This window comes from Macaca thibetana, chromosome 4, assembly GCF_024542745.1.
Source record: "Macaca thibetana thibetana isolate TM-01 chromosome 4, ASM2454274v1, whole genome shotgun sequence".
NCBI lineage: Eukaryota > Metazoa > Chordata > Mammalia > Primates > Cercopithecidae > Macaca > Macaca thibetana.
Window position 1 is genome coordinate 121190989 of NC_065581.1, and position 22101 is coordinate 121213089.

The 22101-nt window shown below is 38.9% G+C and overlaps 1 protein-coding gene across 1 annotated transcript in view; it reads right to left on the bottom strand.

Annotated features, from left to right (window-relative positions):
- The window catches only part of ZC2HC1B (zinc finger C2HC-type containing 1B), a 66447-nt gene that overhangs the window by 26372 nt on the left and 17974 nt on the right, over positions 1-22101 (bottom strand). Inside the window, exons 2-6 of the mRNA XM_050787423.1 lie at positions 19791-19852; positions 18002-18121; positions 17336-17474; positions 5548-5687; positions 707-815 (exon numbers count right to left, since the gene is read on the bottom strand). Of these exons, the coding sequence (XP_050643380.1) occupies positions 707-815; positions 5548-5687; positions 17336-17474; positions 18002-18121; positions 19791-19852 (570 nt within the window). The remainder of the gene's footprint in view (positions 1-706; positions 816-5547; positions 5688-17335; positions 17475-18001; positions 18122-19790; positions 19853-22101) is intronic.

Here is a 22101-nt window from a genome sequence, read left to right on the forward strand (position 1 = left end):
TAATATAGCATAACAACTACTTACATAGTATTTATATTGCCTTAGGTATTATAAGTAATCTGGAGATGATTTAGTGTATACAGGAGGATGTGCCTAGGTTATATACAAATTCTACACCATTTTATATCAGGAACTTGAACATCTCAGGTTTTGGTATCCACTAGGGCCCTGGGACCAATTCCCTGTGGATACCGAGGGATGACTGTACAGAAATTCTTGACTTATGATAGTTTGACATAAGATTTTTCAACTTTACATGAGTTAATTGGGGTGTTAAATGCATTTTTTAAAATCATATTTCTATTTACAATGGGCTTATCAGGACATAGCCCCATCATACATTGAGGAGGATCTGTATTTATTTCTAGAGAAGAAACTTTCCCTTTATTTTCAACACAAACATAAGACACATGGTCTTCTCCTGTTTTCAATCTCTTCAATTTTACTAGACCAGAGAACAATGGTTCTAGACTCCCATTGCAATAATAGAATTTGACTTGTACATTGTGAAAGTTGTGTAATCCTGATAAATTAAGAAATACTCCCTTTTGGCAAATAAGCTTTAACCTCTACTCCAAATATCTTTGCATCCAGAAGCAACAGTGAATGTCTTAGAGCCTTTGCAGACTACCGGTGAATCCCAGACCCAATAGTGATCTCCTCTGACCCCCATCATTTGAGAGCTGAAATGCACTCTCTGACTCACCGGACTTGGTTGGGACTTCACTTGTGGCCACCTGGGCCCTGTTCTGCAGCAAAGCTCCCACGGCACTGGTAACAGTTGGTTCTTTTTTTGGACCCATCTGAGCCCTACCCTACAGAGAGAGAAAGAAAGAGAGACAAAGAGAACACCTTCTGTAACCTCAGGTACCACATAGGAGGTACAGTTGTTCCCACTTCACCAGCAGCAGACTGGCATCATCTGCAGGGACTCCCTGAATCCAGGAGAAGGGGACAGACACACACCCTGCACTTCAGTTCGCCTAGTTCTTGTCCTCCCAGCTGGTGCTCAAAGCCATATCTGGGTTTTGAAGCTTCCCTTCCATAATGAAGCCCTTGGGGTTGTTAGTGGTATATTCATCCTATAAAATTAGTTGTATGGAGACATAAGAAATCACTTAATGTCAATAAAGGTTAAAGAACATTTTATTTTTTTCATTACAGTTGAAGACAGTTTTGTTTTGTTTTGTTTTGTTTTAACATGAACAGAGAAGAAAAACAGATTGGCAGGCAACAAATGTTTTAAGCATGAAATTACAACATCCCTATACCATCCCCCTCCCTGCAGAGCAGCAGCCGCAGAATAGTTATATTAAAACGAAATAAGGACCAAAAGGTTTCTCACATGCTCCTTTCACCTTGTCACTGATCCCACCTCCAGTTCCATGGAAACTGCAGTATAAAGATAACCTGTTACCCCAAGTGAGAATTCTCACTTGGGTAAGAATGGCTGAGAGACTATAACACACAGCTCATCCCCATTCACACAAATAAAGCTATTTTTAGAGGCCCATATTGGTCTCTTTTGGTTAAGGGTATGACACATTTTAAAAGCTGATTATGTTTAAAATAGAAACATATTTCGGCTGTGTTGTTAACAGCCCTTCAAAACTGAAACAACCCCTCCTTTCCTGTTCCATTTTTGAGTAAGCCTCACTATTAGACAAGGCCCCAAAGTGGTGAAGTTGGCACAAAGGAAACAAATACGGCTGTTCAGATATACTCTACAGTGAGTGAAGGAATTCACAAAGCAAGCAATTTTTCTTCTGTGTTCCCAATCACCACTCAGCTCTGGAAAACAAGGAGAGGAATGGGGCCAAGTCACTGGTTACACTGACAGCCAGCTGGCCTTCTTCAGGAATAAAAACACTTCCGTTTGCTGCTTTCCTGTACTCTCCTTGGCCCCACTAAAGCTGACTAACTATGGAGACCGGTAAGAGGAACCATTTGCAGAAATGTAACTCACCCTTTACTGCTTTACAGAATGTAGGTAGACTTATACAAAGAAACTTTTCCATAATTAGGCTGTAATCAAGCCCAAAGTAGTCATATTCCTCCAAAGGTGTGGTGCCAATCGTATCAACTAGAAAAGGCTACTGGAGAAGGGGAGGGTGGGGTAATGTAGAGAGAGGAAAGGAGGAGCCCCTATGTGCAAGACACTGAACTGGGTCCTTCACTTATCTTTAAGTCCCCCAACAACTCAGCAAGGCACACATGATTAACCCCATTTGACAGATTAAAGTGAATCTCAAAGAATTTAAGTAAATCAGCCAAGTTTACTTAAATTATAGAATTAAAATTCAAACCCTGGCCAGGCACGGGGGCTCATGCCTGTAATCCCAGCACTTTGGGAGACAAAGGCAGGCGAATCACCTGAGGTCAGGAGTTCAAGACCAGCCTGGCCAACATGGTGAAATCTCGTCTCTACTAAAATTACAAAAATTAGCCAGGCATGGTGGTGGGCGCCCATAATCCCGCTACTTGGAAGGCTGGGGCACAAGAATTGCTTGAACCCGGGAGGCAGAGTTTCCAGTGAGCTGAGATCGCACTGCTGCATTCCAACCTGGGCAACAGAGTGAGACTCCATCTCAAGAAAAAAAAAAAAAGAAATTCAAACCCTGACTACTGAATGTAGAATCCTGGCTTTTTCTACATTGCACTTCTTCCCATGCTATCTCAGATGTCAAGACTGAATCTAAGCCAGGTGTGGTGGCTCATGCCTGTCATCCCAGCACTTTGGGAGGCTGAGGCAAGCAGATCACTTGAGGTCAGGAGTTCATGACCAGCCTGGCCAACATGGTGAAACTCCGTCTCTTCTAAAAATACAAAAATTAGCTGGGAGTGGTGGTGGGTGACTGTAATCCCAGCTACTTGGGAGGCTGAGGCAGGAGAATCGCTTGAACCCGGGAGGCGGAGTTTGCAGTGAGCCGAGATTGCGCCACTGCACTCCAGCCTGGGTGACAGAGTGAGACTCTGTCTCAAAAACAAAAGTAAAAAACAAAACTGAATCTATAAAACTGTATTTATCATAACCACTGCCCCTCAACACAAATATGTCCTCCCTCCTGTGTTCTATTATCTACAGAGATTGTCTTCCTATCTCTCCAGGCTCTGGAGCTGAAAACCTTATTGTCGACTCTGATCCCCTCTTTTATCCTATGTCTAATCATTTTCTCAGTCTCACCAATTATTTCTTAGATTCTCCCTCCCACACACCCTATTAATCTTCCTAATCTAGGCCCTCATTTTTTCCCTGTTGTGGTGGGTCCTACTTGGTCTCCCATTAATCCATGCGGAACAGTAGTTGCAAAAGTGACCTTCCTTAAAAGCCAGTTCCATGTCACTCCAGCCTCCACTGTTCACCCAACCCACACTGCCTGCAGGATGACACATGAGGCCAATTGGACAGAAAGGCCAAGAAACTCCATCGTCAGAGAGAACAGAAGGCAGTGAATAGCAGGAGGAAGAGACGGGATGGCAAAGTACAAAGGAGGACTGCCTGACTTCCTGAGGACTTTCCAGTTCCTGCTTCCAGGCCCTCAGGTCTGGCTGTCCTTGATTTTAGGGTGTCTCTTCAATCAATTCCTCTTTTCTTCCTCTCTCAACTGACTTGAGTTAAAGCCTTTCTAGATCTGGCTGCCTATCTTGCCTGTCCCTGTCCTTCCTTCCTTCCTTCCTTCCTTCCTTCCTTCCTTCCTTCCTTCCTTCCTTCCTTCCTTCCTTCCTTCCTTCTTTCCTTCCTTCCTTCCTTCCTTCCTTCCTTCCTTCCTTCCTTCCTTCCTCCCTCCCTCCCTCCCTTCCTTCCTTCCTTTTCTTTTCTTTCTTTTCTTTCTTTCTCTCTATTTTTTTGAGACAGAGTTTCACTCTTGTTGCCCCGGCTGGAGTGTAATGGCATGATCTCGGCTCACCACAACCTCCGTCTCCCAGGTTCAACTGATTCTCCTGCCTCAGCCTCACAAGTAGCTGGGATTACAGGCATGTGCCACCACGCACGGCTAATTTTATATTTTTAGTAGAGACGGGATTTCTCCATGTTGGTCAGGCTGGTCTCGAACTCCCTACCTCAGGTGATCTGCCCACCTCGGCCTCCCAAAGTGCTGGGATTACAGGCATGAGCCACCACCTCTGGCATCCTGTACCTCTTTCATAGGTACTGTATGCTTTAGCCCCCCAGATGGGTGCCTCAGGCCACAAGCTGGATGTTTTGTGCATAAAGTGCTTCCCAACCCCAACTCTAGGCTGGTGAACCCATTTTGATATTTAAGGGCAAAACGTTTGCTTGCCTTTGAAGACTTCCAGGAATTGCAGTGACTTCTTCTTCCATAGCTCTCCTATATATGCCAACTGTACCAGCTCCAAGTCCTCCTCCATCTTTCAATGACAAATTCTTGATCAACCAGTAGCTAGCACAGTTTCTGGTACATGTGTGATAGTCAATAACTCTCTAATGCTTATGGGAATAGAGCTCATGATCCACAGTCTGTGAGATCCGCTTTTGTTGGAAAGGGTCCCACCCCATTAGATACCAGATTTAACCAGAAGCTTTCTAAACAGGCTGCAGGGGCCAGGCACGATGGCTCACAGCTGTAGTCCTAGCACTTTGGGAGGCCGAAGAGGGCAGATCGCTTGGGCCCAGGAGTTCGAGACCAGCCTGAGCAACACAGTGAGACCCCATCTCTACTAAAAATACAAAAAATTAGCCAGACGTGGTGCCATGCACCTGTAGTTTCAGCTACTCAGGAGGCTGAGGTAGAAGGAGCACCTGCACCTGGGAGGTCAAAGCTGCAATAAGCCATGATTATACCATTGCACTCCAGCCTGGGCAACAGAGTGAGACCCTGTCTCAAAAATAAACAGTCTGTATACACTTAAAGTATTCGAACCAACTTTTCATGGCATCTAAGCATGTCTATGAAACGAATAGTTTTTATGCTATATTGTAGGTATGTACCTGAGACCTTTGATGTGTATGGTGCTGTTTGCTGGCTCCAGTTCTATGGTTTATAAATCTACTGTCTTCCACTTCAGGTTGTTATTTTACTGATTTGCACCTAATTATAACAGCTGCTTCCATTCTTTCACATATCCCTTTAACTTGCTGATTCTGTGACTTTAAATAAAAGGTGAAGACCCCTCCTCTACAGAGCAAAACACATGACCTGTGGGGAAGTTGCCTTGGGACAGCCTGTCCCACTCAGGCAGTTTCACTTTAGATTCGTAATTCTTTTCTGGATGGTTAAGGTTGATACCTACTGTTTGATAAAGAGTTTTGCCATAATACTATAGAAACACTATATATTCAAGTCTTCACCCAAAGAAGCTACAAATACTTTAGAAATGTTTTTTTCTACAACACCCAAAGGTGCCATTAGCTGGAAAGCATTCTCCTTCAAAAGAAGTCAGCTCCCATAGGGATGAGCAATGGTGATCAGTTCTCTTCACCCTTACACTTCTTAGGATGGGTAATTGAGGTTCTCTAGGGAATTCTACCTGCTCACCCCAGGCATGCAAGGGCACAAGAGCCAACACCTGGGGAGAGATAGTTACCTGAGCTCTGGATGTCAATTTGGCTGCTGTCTGAGCTGGATTAAAGACTCGGCGAGAAGACTGATCCTTGCAGAAATTAATATGTCGCTCGGCTGCGGTTTCATTAAACCTCCTCATACAATATGGGCATTGAATATAATCTGAATGTAAAGATAACAAATGGCAATTAACATTTCAAAAACAACTACAGAATTATAGAGTGAACTACATTAAGTGAAATAAGGATATTATGGCTCATGCCAGTAATCCCAGCACTTTGTGAGGGTGAGGTGAGTGGATTGTTTGAGCCCAGGAGTTTGAGACCAGCCTGGGCAACATAGCAAAACCCTGTCCCTACAAAAAATTAGCCAGGTGTGGTGGTGTGTGCCTGTGGTTCCAGCCACTCGAGAGGATAGCTTGAGCCCAGAAGGTCAATGCTGCAGTCAGCTGTGATCATGCACCGCACTGCAGCCTGGGCAACAAAACAAGACACTATTTCAAATACGTAAATAAATAAATAAATATATAAGTAATGATATGAACTCTGCTCCAACATGAAAGAACAAGGTCCCAAACTCCCAAAGGGGGAGACATGCAGGGCTCAACTAAAGGACATGGCAGGGAAAAATGTCACAGCCTGTGCATTCATTTCAAGTATGTGCCCTTGAAATGTTTAAGTGATGTACTTTTCCAGAAAAACAAAGAAGATTATACTTAAGAACTTCCCAATGAAATGAATTATTTAGTAAATCCTGTGTAAAGAAAGTAGTTCTAGAAACACAGAATGTTAATATTGATGGCACAGAAGGGCATAGAATATTCAAAACCTAGGTTGTAGTGCTGGGTGGGTCTTACAGAAGTTACGGAGTTACAGAGGGAGATGGGATGTTTCAAAATAGGGGTTTGGGAGATGTGAACGGAAGTCAATGGGACTGTGTCACTGGCAGAAAGACATACTCCTTTTGCAGTGGCTAGAATTTTTTTTCACTTAACTACTAAGTGAGCAGGCTATATTCAGGAAGGAGATAGTAATAGGATAAAAGGTGAGGACTCAAAAAATAGAAAAGGGAGAAAAGGAGGGATGATAGGAAAGTTCACCAAAAACAGCTTCAGCTTCCAGAGATGCAATGGCCCAGGCAGCTCCTCTCGGCCTCAGGTTCTCTGTGGTTCTGTATAATATCTTTTTGTCTAAATTCTTCTTTAATTTGCAATTACCAGACATAATTGGCTAGTGAGAGAAATGAGAACTGGGAAAGAGCCAAGATCTTCTTAGAACGTGGAGCTGCTCATAGCAAAACTAGGTTGGCACCTACCCCTCTAAATCAAGCAGAGATTGATGTTTGCTTTGTTTTGTTTTAGGTACCTTAAAGGGATAACATACTAGATATCAGCAACATAAAATAATCCCCCCCCCGCACCCCAAGAAGGTTGTGAAACTGCATCAACCTCAAACTCAGTGTAGAACTTGTGTTAGTGTATAGTCAAAATTCCTACATGTGTGAATGGATATTTCATGAAAGGATATTAAGAATTTTTTGTAAGCCACCTTTTAAAACAGTTTGGGGAGTTTTCTATTTGAACAAATCATTTCCTAAAATGTATATTCATAAAATGTAACAATTGTTAAGCACTTACAAATTATCTGGTAACCTTATCCTTTATTTCTTACTCCATCCAGAAGGCAGTACCTCATCATTATTTAATACTGATTGAGCATCTACTTGGTGCCAGGTGCTGTCTTACACCTGGGGATGCAATGTCTCTGAAATCAAGGAGTAAGCATTCTAGTACAGAAACAAATAAATAAAAGTTTCACACGGAGATAAATGCTTTGAAAAAAAACAGAACAGGACAGCACTGGAAAATGATAAAAAGCCCAGTGCTAGAGCTTGCCTGAGTGGTTTTGAGCCTGAGTTCTTTACTTGCTATCTGTGTGAACGCAGGCAAGTTACCCAACCTCTTTAAGCTTCCATTTTCCCAGCACCTACATATCACCCGTTTCGTCAGGTTGTTGTGAAAGTTAACTATGATAACCCACATAAAGGCTTGGCACAGTGGGCAGGGTGGAATATACTAAATGTTTTATAAATGCTAGCTATTGCTATAAGGAAACAGGTTCAGCAAGGTTATGTTTCCAACTACCAAAATAGAAGTGAAACTGCCTAGGAAAAAAGTACAATAGAAAGTGCCATTATCATTCAGAATTCATTTACAATAGTTTAGAAGAACCATCTAGAACATGGCTCTCAGCTTGGTGGTTATTTCTTCAATTTTGCCAGCTGGAAATCGAAGTCTTACATAAGAAATGCCGCAACCATAAACCCTACTCACATTAGGCAAAGACAATGATCATGGCAATACTGAGTAGCTTCCTTAATCCCACTTGCTCATTCACTCACTGCCACCCTTCTGTGTGTTTGGTACTACATATCACCATGGAGACAGCAGTTGAAGTCTATTTCTCTGCCAATGAAAATCTCAGAGATGACTAGGCAAACAGACAATTACTGCTTGGTGGGATAAACTGTAGAAGAGGAGGCACTAAGGCCTCTGGGAACCTACAGAAGGAACGTAAGTACCCACCAGAGGGGCAGAGAGCAGGCAGGAGAGGGTCCTGTGGCTGAGAATTCAAGGTTGCTGATTCTGACTTCACTATTTAAGAATGTTGTAACTTCAGCACTTTAGGCGGGCGGATTTCAGGAGATCGAGACCACAGTGAAACCCCGTCTCTACTAAAAATACAAAAAATTAGCCGGGGCGCGGTTGCCTGTAGTGTACTCAGGAGGCTGAGGCAGGAGAATGGCGGGAACCCGGGAGGCGGAGCTTGCAGTGACGAATCGCGCCACTGCATCCAGCCTGGGCAACCAGCATCCGTCTCCGCTGCAACAATAATCTTATTTGTTCTACTGTCAGTTCAATCGGAGTCACCTCTCTTCCTCTATCAATAATGTTTTCAGAAAATCACCACGTCCTATTTATTTCGATAGGTAATGATTTTAAAAGTCAGAGTACAAATGAATTCTTATGAGGAATATGGTGGCCAGATCTCACAGAAAAGTGGAAAACCAAGCATTATTTTAAAATGCCAACATTGTGCTGTATATCCATGTCTATGTAGCTATATAAAATGGTAACTGAATGTCCCAGGTCTCACAGAAAAATAACAATTATAAATATTCTATATCACTGTCCCCATAAACTGTCACAGTATCTGAGAAATTTAAATCATTGACAGGCTTTGCTAAGTCACTAAAAAGCAGAATATAGGCATGTCTCAAAAACTGAATCATGAAAATAGGGAAACATGCTGAGGAAAAAAGGGAAATTACTGGCACATTCATGCATGTTAGACCATGTTATATATAATTCTAGTTATATGTATATAAATTCTCTCATACTGGCTGGGCACAGTGGCTCATGCCTGTAATCCCAGCACTTCGGAGGGCCGAGGTGGGTGGATCACCTGAGGTCAGGTGTTCAAGATCAGCCTGACCAATATGATGAAATCTTGTTTCTACTAAAAATACAGAAATTAGCTGGGCATGGTGATGGGTGCCTGTAATCCCAGCTACTCAGGAGGCTGAGACAGGAGAACTGCTTGAACCTGGGAGGTGGAGTTTGCAGTGAGCTGAGATCCTACCATTACACTCCAGCCTGGGCAACAAGAGCGAAACTCCATCTCAAAAAAAAAAAAAAAAAAAAAAAAAAAAGAAGGAAAAACAACAACAACAACAGCAAATAAATTCTCTAGTACTTAAGCCTGAGAATTCTGGGCTAATATAAAATCTCTGCACAAACAAAATCATCCAATTGTGGTGAAAATATTGGGAGTGCATATAATCATTTGGTTTGTTGCATAAAATTATGTAAAGGGCACAAGAAAGAAGTTCATTATAAAATGACATGTTAGCATAGAAATATAAAGAAAAGAAAAATAAATTGAACATTTGGTGAGGCCTTACAAAAGGAATTTTTTTTTGGAGAAACAATAATCCCCACATTTTAGATCCAACTTGGATCTAACTTGGATCCAAGTTGGATCTAAAATGTGAGAGAAATTCACACAGCAGGACATCTGACATGGTTTCATTTATTCAATTAAAGAACCATAAGGTAGCCATCAATGCTGTAGCTTCTGATCTTAAAATGAATATATTTCTCATAAAAGATGTTTTTTGTTATATGAAACTTGTTGCCAAAGTACTTACATTATTACTAAAATCACAGCACAGATCTTTCTACTGAATATCTTAAGACAACACATCATTTCAAGTTATATTTTCATTAGCACTCAATAAAAGGGAAGCAAATATGAGGATTATTTTCTGGTATAGAAGTTCAGATGACTTATTTTTCAGACGATTTTATAGTATGACTACACTGTGGCTTTTCATTTTTGCACTTTCTTAAATAGTCTTTTTGAGGAATAATTTACACACAAGTAAATGCACCTATTTTACATGTACAGTTCAATGAGTTTTGACAAATGTATCCATTTTAACCACCCTAATTAAAATACAGAACATTTTCATCACCCCAGAAAGTTCCCTCATGCCCCCTTTCAGTCAATATTTTGCAAAACCCAGTCTCAGGCAACCAATTATCCATTTCCTGTTACTATTCATAAGATTTCCCTGACCTATAATTTCATATAATAGAACATCTATGTTACTGCATGTATTTCCTTCTTATTGTTGAATACTAGTCCATTTTGTAAATATTCCACAATCTGTTTACCTATTCAATTGTTGACAGATATTTTTAGTTGTTTCCAGTTTACGCTATATGAATAAAGCTTGCTTACGCTAACATTCATGTAAATATTTTTTATGGACACGTTTCATTTTTTGTATAAATATCAAGAAATGGAATTGCTGTATAGGCTAAGTGTATGTTTAACTTATTAAGAAAATACCAGTGCAAAGTGGTTGTACTATTTTATACTTCCATCAGCAGCATATGAGACTTCCAGTTGGTCCACATCATAGCAAACACTTAACAGTGTCAGTCTTTTTCTTCTTTCTTTTTTGAGACAGAGTCTTGCTCTGTCACCCAGGCTGGAGTGCATTAGCACAATCTCTGCTCACTGCAACCTCTGCCTCCAGGTTCAAATGATTATCATGCCTTAGCCTCCCAAGTAGCTGGGATTACAGGAGTGAGCCACCATGCCCGGCTAAATTTTTTGTATTTTTAGTAGAGACAGGGTTTGCCATGTTGGCCGGGCTGGTCTCGAACTCCCGGCCTCAAGAGATCCACCCACCTCGTCCTCCCAAAGTGCTGGGATTACAGGCATTGTATTGTCAGTCTTTAATTTTAGCCATTGAAGTGGATGTGTAGTGGTATCTCATGGTTTTTAATTTGCATTTTCCTAATGAAAATGATGTTGAGTATCTTTTCATGTGCTTATTGGCTATTATTTTGTGATGTGTCTGTTCAAATACATCTCTTGACCTTTTCTGATTGGGTTGTCTCATTACTGAGTTTTAAGAGTTCTTTATATATTCCTGTTATGTCAGATATGCATATTATGAATATTTGTCTCCCTGTCTGTAACTTGCCTTTCCATTTTTGTTGTTGTTGTTGTTGTTTTCTTTATTGATCATTTCTTTAGACCAGATTCATTTTCTTAAGTCTCAAACTGAAATTTTTAATTTTGGTAAGGCCTAATTTGCTAATTTCCTTTTTTTAAAAAAAATTATTAGTGGATTTTGTGTTCTGCCTGACAAATCTTTGTTGGTCATTAGTTGTAACCATTATATTAGGTCAATGATCCTTTTTGAATGACTTTTTATATGTGGTTGATACAGTTTAGATATGTGTCCCCTTCAAATCTCATGTTGAAATTTGATCTTCAATGTTGGAGGCAGGCCTAGTGAGAGCTGTTTGGATCATGGGGGTGGATCTCTTACGAACAAGCTTGGTGCTGTCCTTTTGGTATGGAGTGAGTTCTTGCTCTATTACCTCCCATCACAACTTATTGTTAAGAAGAGCCTGGGCTGGGTGCAGTGGCTCAAACCTGTAATCCCAACACTTTGCGAGCCCAAGGCAGGCGGATTGCTTGAGCCCAGGAATTCAAGACCAGCCTGGGCAACATGGAGAAACCCCACATCTACCAAGAATACAAAAAAATTAGCCAGGCGCGGTGGCATGCATCTGTGGTCCCAGCTACTAGGGAGGCTGAGGTGGGAGGATGGCTTGAGCCTGAGAGGTGGAGGTTGCAGTGAGCTGATATCATGCCACTGCACTCCAGCCTGGGTGACAGAGTGAGACTCCCTCTCAAAAAAAAAAAAAAAAAGAAGAAGAAGAAGAGCCTGTCACTCCTCCTTCCCACCTCCTTCCCCTCCTTCTTGCTTTCTCTCTTGACATGTGATGCCTGCTCCCCTTCACCTTCCATCATTATTGGAGACTTCCTGAGATCCTCAAGAGAAGCAGATGCAGTGCCATGCTTCTTGTACAACCTGCAGAACTGTAAGCCAAATAAACCCCTTTTCTTTATAAATTACCCAGCCTCGGGTATTTCTTTACAGCAACACAAACAGATTAAGACAATGGTATAAGAATCAAGGTTCATTTTTCCATATGGATATCCGTTGTTCCACCATCATCTGTTGATAAGACTAGCCTTTCCCCCAGTAAATTACCTTGGCATCTTTTAAGAAAATCGATTACCTACAGATAGGGGGGTATCTGTATCTAGATTCTATTTTCTGTTAAATTGATACACCAACACCAAGTTGTCATGATCACTGTAATGTTACAATAAGTCTTGACATCAGGTAATGTAAATACTCTAATTTTATGCTTTTTAAAAAACTATCTTGCGTATTCCAGATCCTTTCCATTTCCATAAGATTTTTGAATCAGCTAGTCAATTTCTTTCTTTTCTTTCTTTCTTTCTTTCTTTTTTTTTTTTTTTTTTTTTTTTTTTTTTTTTTTTTTGAGACTGAGTTTCGCTCTTGTCACCCAGACTGGAGTGCAGTGGCACCATCTCTGCTCACTGCAACCTCTGCCTCCTGGATTCTCCTGCCTCAGCCTCCGGAGTAGCAGGGATTACAGATGCCCGCCACCACATCCAGCTAATTTTTTGTATTTTTAGTAGAGGCAGGGTTTCCCTGTGTTGAACAAGCTGGTCTCGAACTCTTGACCTCAAGTGATCCACCCGCCTCGGCCTCCCAAAGTATTAGGATTACAGGCATGAGCCACCACACCCGGCCAGCTAGTTCTACTCAGCAAAAATAACTTCTAGGTATTTCTATTAGAATTGCATTTAATCCATAGGCTAATTTGGGTAGAACTGACATCATAACACAATCTTGAGTCTTCCAAACCAGAAAAATGGTACATCTCACCATTTAGTCTGGTCCTCTTTAATTTCCTGAAGGAATGCTATGAGATTTTCATTTTATAGATTCTTCATATATTTCATTAAATATACCCCTAAATATTTACTATTTTTTATGTTATTATAAATTTATTACATTTCTTTCTTTTCTTTCTTTTTTTTTTTTTGAGATGGAGTCTTGCTTTGTCGCCCAGGCTAAAGTGCAGTGGTACGATCTCAGCTCACTGCAACCTCTGCCTCCCAGTTCAAGTGATTCTCCTGACTCAGCCTCCGGAGTAGCTGGGATTACAGGCACCCGCCACTGCACCTGGCTAATTTTTGTATTTTTTTTAAGTAGAGACTGGGTTTTGCCATCTTGGCCAGGATGGTCTCGAACTCCTGACCTTGTGATCCACCCGCCTCGGTCTCCCAAAGTGCTGGAATTACAGGTATGAGCTGCCACGCCCAGCCTTAAATTTCATTGTTTAATTGTTTATGTCTAGTATATAGAACTACAACTCGCCTGTGTATACCTTATATCCTGAAACATTGTTAAATTCACTTTAATTCCAGTACCTTTTTTGTAGTTCCCTAGACTTTTCTATATATACTCATTCATGATTATGTTGTCTGTGAATAAAGATAGTTTTACATCTTCTTCCCCAATTTACATGCTTTTTACATATAAATATAATATTTTAATTGATTTTTTTTTGCCTTATTACACTGAGCATTATCAATAGTACAGTGTTGAATAGAAGTAGTCAGAATGAACATCCTTGTTTTTTTCCTGATCTCAGTGAGAAAGTGTTCAGTTTTTCACTATTAAGTGTGATGTTAGCTGCAGATTTCTCAAGGATGACCTTCGTGAAGGAAATTCCTTCCTAATTCTACCTTGCTGAGAAGTTTGTTTTTTTGTTTTTTGTTTTTTTTTTTTGTATTGTTTTTAATGTGTAAGGAGTTACACTTTGTGGAAGGCTTTTTCTCTATTGAGATGATCATATGCTTTTAAAAATATTTTGTTAATTTAATGAATTATGTCATTTTCTTCTTTTGACTTAATTTAGGTCTCATTTGTTCTTTTCCTAATCTTTTAAAGAGAAAGTTTAAGATAATTGAAGTAAACCTTTTCTCTTTTCTATTACAAACATTTAAAGCTATAAAATTCCTTCTAAGAATTAATTAAGCTGCATCCCACAAAGTTAGATGTTTTCATTATCACTCAGTTAAAAATACTTTCTAATTTATCTTGTGATTTCTTCTTAGATCCATAGGTTTAGGAATGACTTTTTGATTTCCAAATAGTCAAGATATATTTTGTCATACATTTCTAATTTAATTCCATTCTGATCCAAGAATATATTATGTATGATGTCAATTCTAAATTTGAGACCTACTTTGTGGTCCTGTATATGGTCTCTCTTGGGTGACTGATTTATGTATACTTGAAAACACTGTGTCTTCTGCTGTGGCTATGTGTCATAGAATAAGTATAAATGTCAATTAGGTCAAATTGGTTACTGTTGCTCAACTTTTCTATATCTTTACTGATTTTCCTGCTGTGTATTCTATCAGTTACTAAGAGAGGAGTGATAAAATCTCCAAATATAATTGTGAATCTGTCTACTTCTCCTTCCAGTTTTGTCAGTTTTTGTTTCACATTTTTAGAAGCTGTTACTAGGCATATAAACATTTAAAACTGAAAGGTCTTCTTGATGTATTTATCTTTTGAATCATCATCTGTTAATACTTGCCCTGCAGTTAACTTCATGCTATATTAATACAGTCATTCCAGTTTTATGATTATTGTCTGCATGTATATCTTTTCCCATGCTCTTAACTTACTTGTGTCTTTATATCAATGTGTTTTTCTTATGGAAAACTTATAGTTGGGTCTTGCTTTACTATTCAGTTTGACAATTTCTGTCTTTTATCTGGAGTCTGTAGGCCATTAATATGCAATTATGCATATGGTTACGTTTAAGTCTACCATCTTGTTATTTGTCTTTATCCCACCTGCTCTTTGTGCCTTTTTCCCCCTTTGGATTGAACTTTTTTACAATTTTATCTCTACTCCATGTATTGTCTTATTAACTAAATTGCAGTATTTTTTAGTGGTTACTCTAGAGCTTACAATAGGTATCTTTACCATACAATAGTCTACCTTTAAATTACACTATACCTATTCATGTATAATGTAAGAACCTTACAATATATGTCCATTTTCCTCACTCAACCTTGTGCTATTGTTGTCATACATTTCACTTCCATGTTATAATACCCATTATATGCTATTATTTATGCTTTAAAAAGTAAGTCATAACCCATAACTGATATTATCCTCAATGGAAAACACAAGACAAGGGTGTCTACTTTGGCAACTCCTATTCAATATAGTACTAAAAGTTCTAGCCAGAGGATTTAGGTTCGAAAAAGAAATAAAAGACATATCAATTGGGAAGGGAGAAGTAAAATTATCTCTGTTTCAGGTGACATAATCTTATTGTAGAAAATCCTATAGATCCCACAAAAACACTATCATAAATAATATTATAAATGAATTCAGCACAAGTTATAGGATACAAAGTCAACATACAATGATCTGTTACATTTTCATACACTAAAAATGAACAATCTGAAAAGAAAGTTAAAAATTCCATTTATAATAATGTCAAAATGAATAAAATACTTAGAAATAAATTTAACCAATGAAGTGAAAGACTTGTCCATTGAAAACTACAATATTTTGCTAAAAGAAATTAAAGAAGATGTAAATAATAGAAAGACATCCCATGTTCATGGATTGGAAAACTTAATATTATTAAGATGACAATACTACCCAAAACATTCTATATATTCAATTCAATCCCTAACAAAATTTCATTATAATATTTTTCCAGAAACAGAACAAAAATCCTAAAATTCATATGGAATCTCAAAGGACCTTAAATAGCAAAAACAATCTTGAGTGTATTTTGCAGAACTCAAACTTCCTTGTGTCAAAATTACTAGAATGCTACAGTAATCAAAACATTTTGGTACTGGCATAAAGACAGACATCTAGACCAATGGAATAGAACAGAGAGCCCAGAAATAAATCCTCAAACATATGATTGAGTGACTTTTGATAATGGTGCCAAAATTATTCAATGGGGAAGAAAAGTCTTTTTAACAAATGGTGCTGAGATAACGGATAGCCACATGCAAAAAATGATGTTGAAAACTTATATCACACACAAAAATAGACTTAAAATAGATTTTAAAAAATCTAAACATAAGAGCTAAAACCAAAAGAAGAAAGCATGGGCAAGCTTCATGATGTAGATTTGGTGATTAATTTCTGGATATGACATCAAAATCACAGGCAACAAAAGAAAAAACAGATACATTGGACATCCTCAAAACAAAAAACTTTTGTGTATTGAAGGCCATTATCAAGAGAGAGAGAAAAAACAGTCCACAGAATTGGAGACAATATTTGCAAGTCATATATTGTATCTGATGAGATTAATATTGATATATTAATAATCTTATATTAATATTTATGTTAATCTCATTGAGATTCTAGCCCTAACTTCCAGTTTACAGAAAGATGAGATAGAGGAAAAAGTTTACCAATATGACTAAATAAGTGGAGAAATACAGAACATGAGACATTGTAAAAGATAAATAGCCTGGTAGGGATGTTGTTCAAGATTTAATAAAGACTGAAGAGATAACAAAAGGTAATATGTAAACTGTGATTGGATCCTGGATTGTGGCTGAATATGGGTGAGAAGAGAGCTTTAAAAAACATTCTTAAAGTAATTGGGAAAACATATTAATATATATCAAGTGTGATAATAGTATTAAGATTATGCAGGAAAATGAACTTAAGAGATACACACTAAAATAGCTAAAGATAAAGTATTGATGTTGCTTGGAACTTACTTTTAAATAGTTTTGCCAAAGATAAAAAAGAGAAAGGGAGAAATTATGGCAACAACGTCAACAATTGCCAAGTTTCAGTGGAGGGCATGTGTACTATTCCTTCCTCTTTTCTACAGATTTTTAAATTTTCAAATAAAATGTTTCCAGTAAAAAAAAAAAGCTGTGGACCACTAAATTGTACAGCTTCAAATGGTTAAAATGCTAAATTTCATGTTTTGGGAATTTTACCCGGGAAAAGAAAAAGAGCTGTGGGTATCTGACACGACGGAGCTGTTGCAGAGTTGGTTAGCTTGCTCTGCATAGCTCCATGCCTATCAGCTAAGAGGTGTCTGGTGTCCCTTGGAGTTATGTAATACTACAGCACAGCTACACTGGTGTTCCCATGTTGAGACAAAATCTTTATGCAGAACTGAAAAAAATAGGATAAGTTTACTTTTATATAATTAATAAAATTACTTCTATGTAATTGTTATTGTCAATTTCAGAGTGCATAGAGGGCATGATGATTTGGTCAAAAGTCAAGCATAGCCTCAAAAGCAACCCAAAATGTCCACACACCTGGGTTCAAGGATGGAGGGGGTGGAGGTGGGAGGGGTCGGCCTTCTTTAATGGCTAGCGTACACTGCTTTGCTGATCGGATTGTGTTAATAAAGTCTTCATGTTGTTGTCTCCAGTTAGACTTCCTCACAGGTGGAGACTGTAAAAAATAAAACCAACAAATAATACCCTAGACTATATACCTCTCCATTACAATTTTGTTTAAAGCTGGAATTTGAATTCACAGGAAACAGAACTGTGAAAATTGGAGAAAAGGAGAGTTTCTTTTTCAAAAGTACTCCTTAAAGTGGTTTGGAAAATACAGTAATATAATTTGCAGGCCATAATAGTGAGGGAAAACACAAAAGAAAATTCAGAAAAATAAAGAAACTATAAAACTTTAAAGAAAGACAAATATAACATTAAAAGTGACTTTCTTCTCAAGTTAATTGCTAGATTTAAAGCCACTCTAACGAAAACATAAACAAGATTATTTTTTGCTACATCTGGAAAATATCTGAAGTATATTTGGAAATCTAAGTGAGCAAGATTATAAAGAAAACAGTAAAGGTGGATTACAGTTACATTACTGCATTATCAAGCAAAAATGAAACCAGAAGTCCCAGAAATAGGCCTTAGAGTCCCACAGAATGTAATAACAAACAATAAAGAAGATATCAGGAGTACCTTGGATTGTGGAGTCTTCTTCACAGTAGGAATGTCGGTGCCCTGTAATCTTTGCTTCAAAGAATTGAAAGGTTTACGCTTTCTGTTGAAGAGTTTTTTACATATTGGTCCATGCCTTTCCTAGAAAATGAAGGGTAGGGATTGGAATTTCTAAAGTGCACAATCAGTTTTTAATGCCTAGGCATTCCTAGACAGCCCCTACTCCAGGGACGATGTTTGCTCCTCAGAGCCTAGTTCATTCTCTAACAGGTCACAGCAGAGCGAATCCATCTGACTCTTCTCATCCACGTTACATATAACTAGATACTGTGTTTGAGCAAAGACAATAAAATGCCTTTATAGCTAAAAGACTTACTTCAAATTTGGGTTCATATGTTTAACTCAAATGTGGGCAGTATACTTTTTACTCTAACCAGTAATCCTTCAAGTATTCAACATTTCTGATACAAAAACTGAGACGCTAACACGCAGAGCTTTGCCTGTGTACCATCTGTATAAAGTATGCTACTGTACCACTATGGGACCTTTGCCCTCTCCCTTGGTGGATGTGTGACACGTAATAGTTGTCATTGACACAGTAGCTTTGTAAGACCCCACAAAATACAAGCTCTATAAAAATCACTGCACTGGCTAAGAACAAGCCATGCATTTTAAGCTAAAGGAGAGAGAAAGATCAAATCATTTGATCAATGCCCTCCATAGCTTAAAAATAGGCTTAGGAAATGAAACTCAAAAGTATCCAAGATGTACTTGACATTTAGAGTTCCCTCTGCAAATGGAACCTCCCAGGTCTCAAACTGATTCTCGGCTGGGGGTGCGGCTCCAGGCTGGCAAAGGCAGTGACACACACTGGTGGGCTACAGGGCCACAACCAGCTCCGCAAGCTCTCCCTCTAGTTTCAGGAAGCTCTAACCACAGTTAACTAAAAGACAGCTGTTTCGTTTTTTAAATTCCTCAGAAAAATAAAACCTACAACCTCATTTTATAGTCTTTTGTCCCAAATGTAGTCAGGCTTACAGTTCACATCCTTTAAGTTCCAGATAAGTCTCCTTTATCTAAAATGTCCCAACTTACAGCTGTATTATCATCTTAGATTTTCTTTTTGAAAAAAATCATCTTTCTTGGGAACCCCTTTATAATATTGGGGCATGTCATCTATTTGATTCCCTAATTTTGAAATAAATCAAGCTTTTATTCAACTTTATAGTCATCAATCAGGGGACTTGACATGTCATTAGCTTGAATCTGGACAACAATTAGATCTGGGAACAGGCCTTACATCCATGTATCATTTTGTTCAAATGGTATAAAAACCCTGAAATTGGAAGGTTCTGTATACGTGGCAAAGCAGAAAACAGGAAGGTTAAAGGACTTGTCAGGATTAGTGACAAATTTGCGGCTAAAAGCCAAGTTTCCAGATGTCTAAAATTCAATGCTCATTCCTCTTGACTAGCTAATTTCCCTGGTGCTTTGGCCTTGAAATTTGAATTTTTGATGCTTAAAGAAAAGGCGGAAGAGCCAAAACCTCTTGAGGGATCATTGACGATGCCAAGAGACTTCCATCTGGCATCATTTCAGGAGGACCATGTTCAACAGGGTCGCTTTTGAGTGAGGCAGCATCAATCTGCCTCAGTGTTCTCTGGGCCCACCAGCCATAGGTTATGTACTTCTCCTCTTTCCTTGCTTCCCCTCCACATCTGTCTTTAATCTTTGCACTGCCGCCTCCTCATTGACTTGACAGTTCATTTAAGTCCAATGAAACACATCTACAAAACGTCTTTATGTTTACCAGAACATCTGCTGCAAAGCGTCTTCCACAGACTTCACAGGGAAATAACTCCTGATTGCCATCTGTGTAAAATTCAAGAGCACATTATGTTAGTTTCATGGAATTGCCTGGCCAAGAAGAAATGACTGACTGGAGGTGACCTCAATAGCTTGATATGCTCACTCTCTTTTCCCTCCCCACCAACCGCTTCTTCCCCTTGTGAAGACCCTGTGTAAACTCACCTGTGTTTTCCTTTCCTGATATAAACTCATATCACTAAACAAGTAAATTCCATATCTTCAGGCAACCAGAGTATAATTATTTGATTTAATATTTAATATATTCTTAAATGAAGTGCTTGATAACTTTGCTTGAGACATAAGCAAAAAATACCTTAGTATAAGGTCAGTCATAAATAATCCAGTGGTAACATCCTTGGGATTCCTACTAGAAGGCAAGTTCTATGAAGGCTGAGAATGTGCCTATTTTATGCCCAATGCCTCCAAGTACTTGACCCATAGTAAGGTACTCAATAATTATTGATTGAATGCATGGGCCAAGCAAGAATTGAATTTGTAACATAGAAACAGTCATTCGTTCGATAAATAGATATTGGCTATATGCAATTCTGTGGAAATATTGGGAGAAATCATACATGGGACCAGTGTAGAAAAAAGTATGCAGATAAATGAATGACATTAGAAAAGTAGCATGAGAAAAACAAAATATTATGAAATTCTGAAAAAGCGTTTTTTGTATTACTTCCTTTTGGTTCATCAGGCGTCAAATTTGTAAAGATTTAAAAAGCACTTTGATCAAAGCTATGATATCTTAGGTTAATAAAAACAGCAGTTTGAGGTCTGAGCATAGACTTTATATTAGACCAATCATCTGGGCTTTACTCTACATGCAAGGAAAGTAACAAGGGACATTAAGTTGGAAGAATAGAACTGTGGAAGACTGATGTGAGAAAGGCAAGGAAGGGCAAATGGATTGCGAGTATAGTGGGAGAAAAGCGGAGTTTAGGGAAAAAGCTGCAGGTGGGTCAGGTGTGGTGGCTCACACCTGTAATCCCAACACTATGGGAGGCTGAAGCAGGAGGATTGCTTGAGCCTAGGGATTTGAGACCAACTTGGGCAACATAGGGAGATTGTGTCTCTACACAAAATAAAAAATTAGTCGGGCTTGGTGGCTTACACCTGTGGTCCCAGTTACTCAGGAGGCTGAGGTGAGGATCACTTGAGCCCAGGAGGCAGAGGTTGCAGTGAGCCATGATCATAACACTGCACTCCAGCCTAGGAGACAGAGCAAGACCCTGTCTCCCCCACATACACACAAAAAAGCTGAAGGTGGAGGCCTGAAATGGAAAAGAAAGAGGAGATGAATGATTCTGTATCAAAGAGTCAACAGCATAATTAGATTTGTGGGGGGTAGGAGGTGGCAAAGAGAGAAGAATGCTTGAGGATTGTTCTACGTTTAGAGGCAGAAGGACTGAGAAGATGCTGGGGTGTGGGATAGAAACAGGAAACTTGAAAAGAAGGGCCATCTTAGGAAGAAAAATGACCTCAGCTTTGGAAACACTGAGTTGAAATAGAGTTGTCCAGCCAGCAGGATGGAAATGACGGAGGTCAGGGTTAGAGACACAGATGTAGGCTTTGAGAAATGAAGTAAAGGCATGATATTGCCAGGGAAGAAGTCATGGAAAGAGAAGTGCAGAGATGATCCTTAGGGAAACTTATATTTAGGGCCAAGAAAATGATGATGATAAGCCAGGAGGAGAAACAGGAGAGAACAGGGTCATGGAAACCAAGGAAGACAGTTTGAAAAAGGAAGCCCTAGTTAACAGGAAGCAGATGGGTAGCCTGCTACAGACATTGTTGATTTAAATGATTTCTTCTCACATCTGCTAATTGGTATTGTATTTTCAACACAGGTCATCCATCGCAGCACACAGAAATACCTCTTGCCCTCCCTGTTCTTTTGGTGCAGTTTGTAAAACTTCATCTAAATATACATAAATGTATATAAAATATGTGTACATATTTTTAAGCAAGGGTACCACAACCTGAAACTACTCATCTTGATTATAAAACTACTGCTGCTCTTTCTAAAACACTAGTGAAGGATAATCTATTTTTATGAATATTACAGTAACATTTGTGTGGTGCTTTACTATGTTATCTCATGTGATCCTCACAGTGACCTTATGAGACAGGGTTAGTACTATTTTTATTTTACAAATGAGCAAACGGAGGCTCAAGTAGGTAACTTCTCTACGACTGTAGGTAGTAAGTGGCAATACTGGGACTTGAATTTGAGTCTCTTTCCAAGT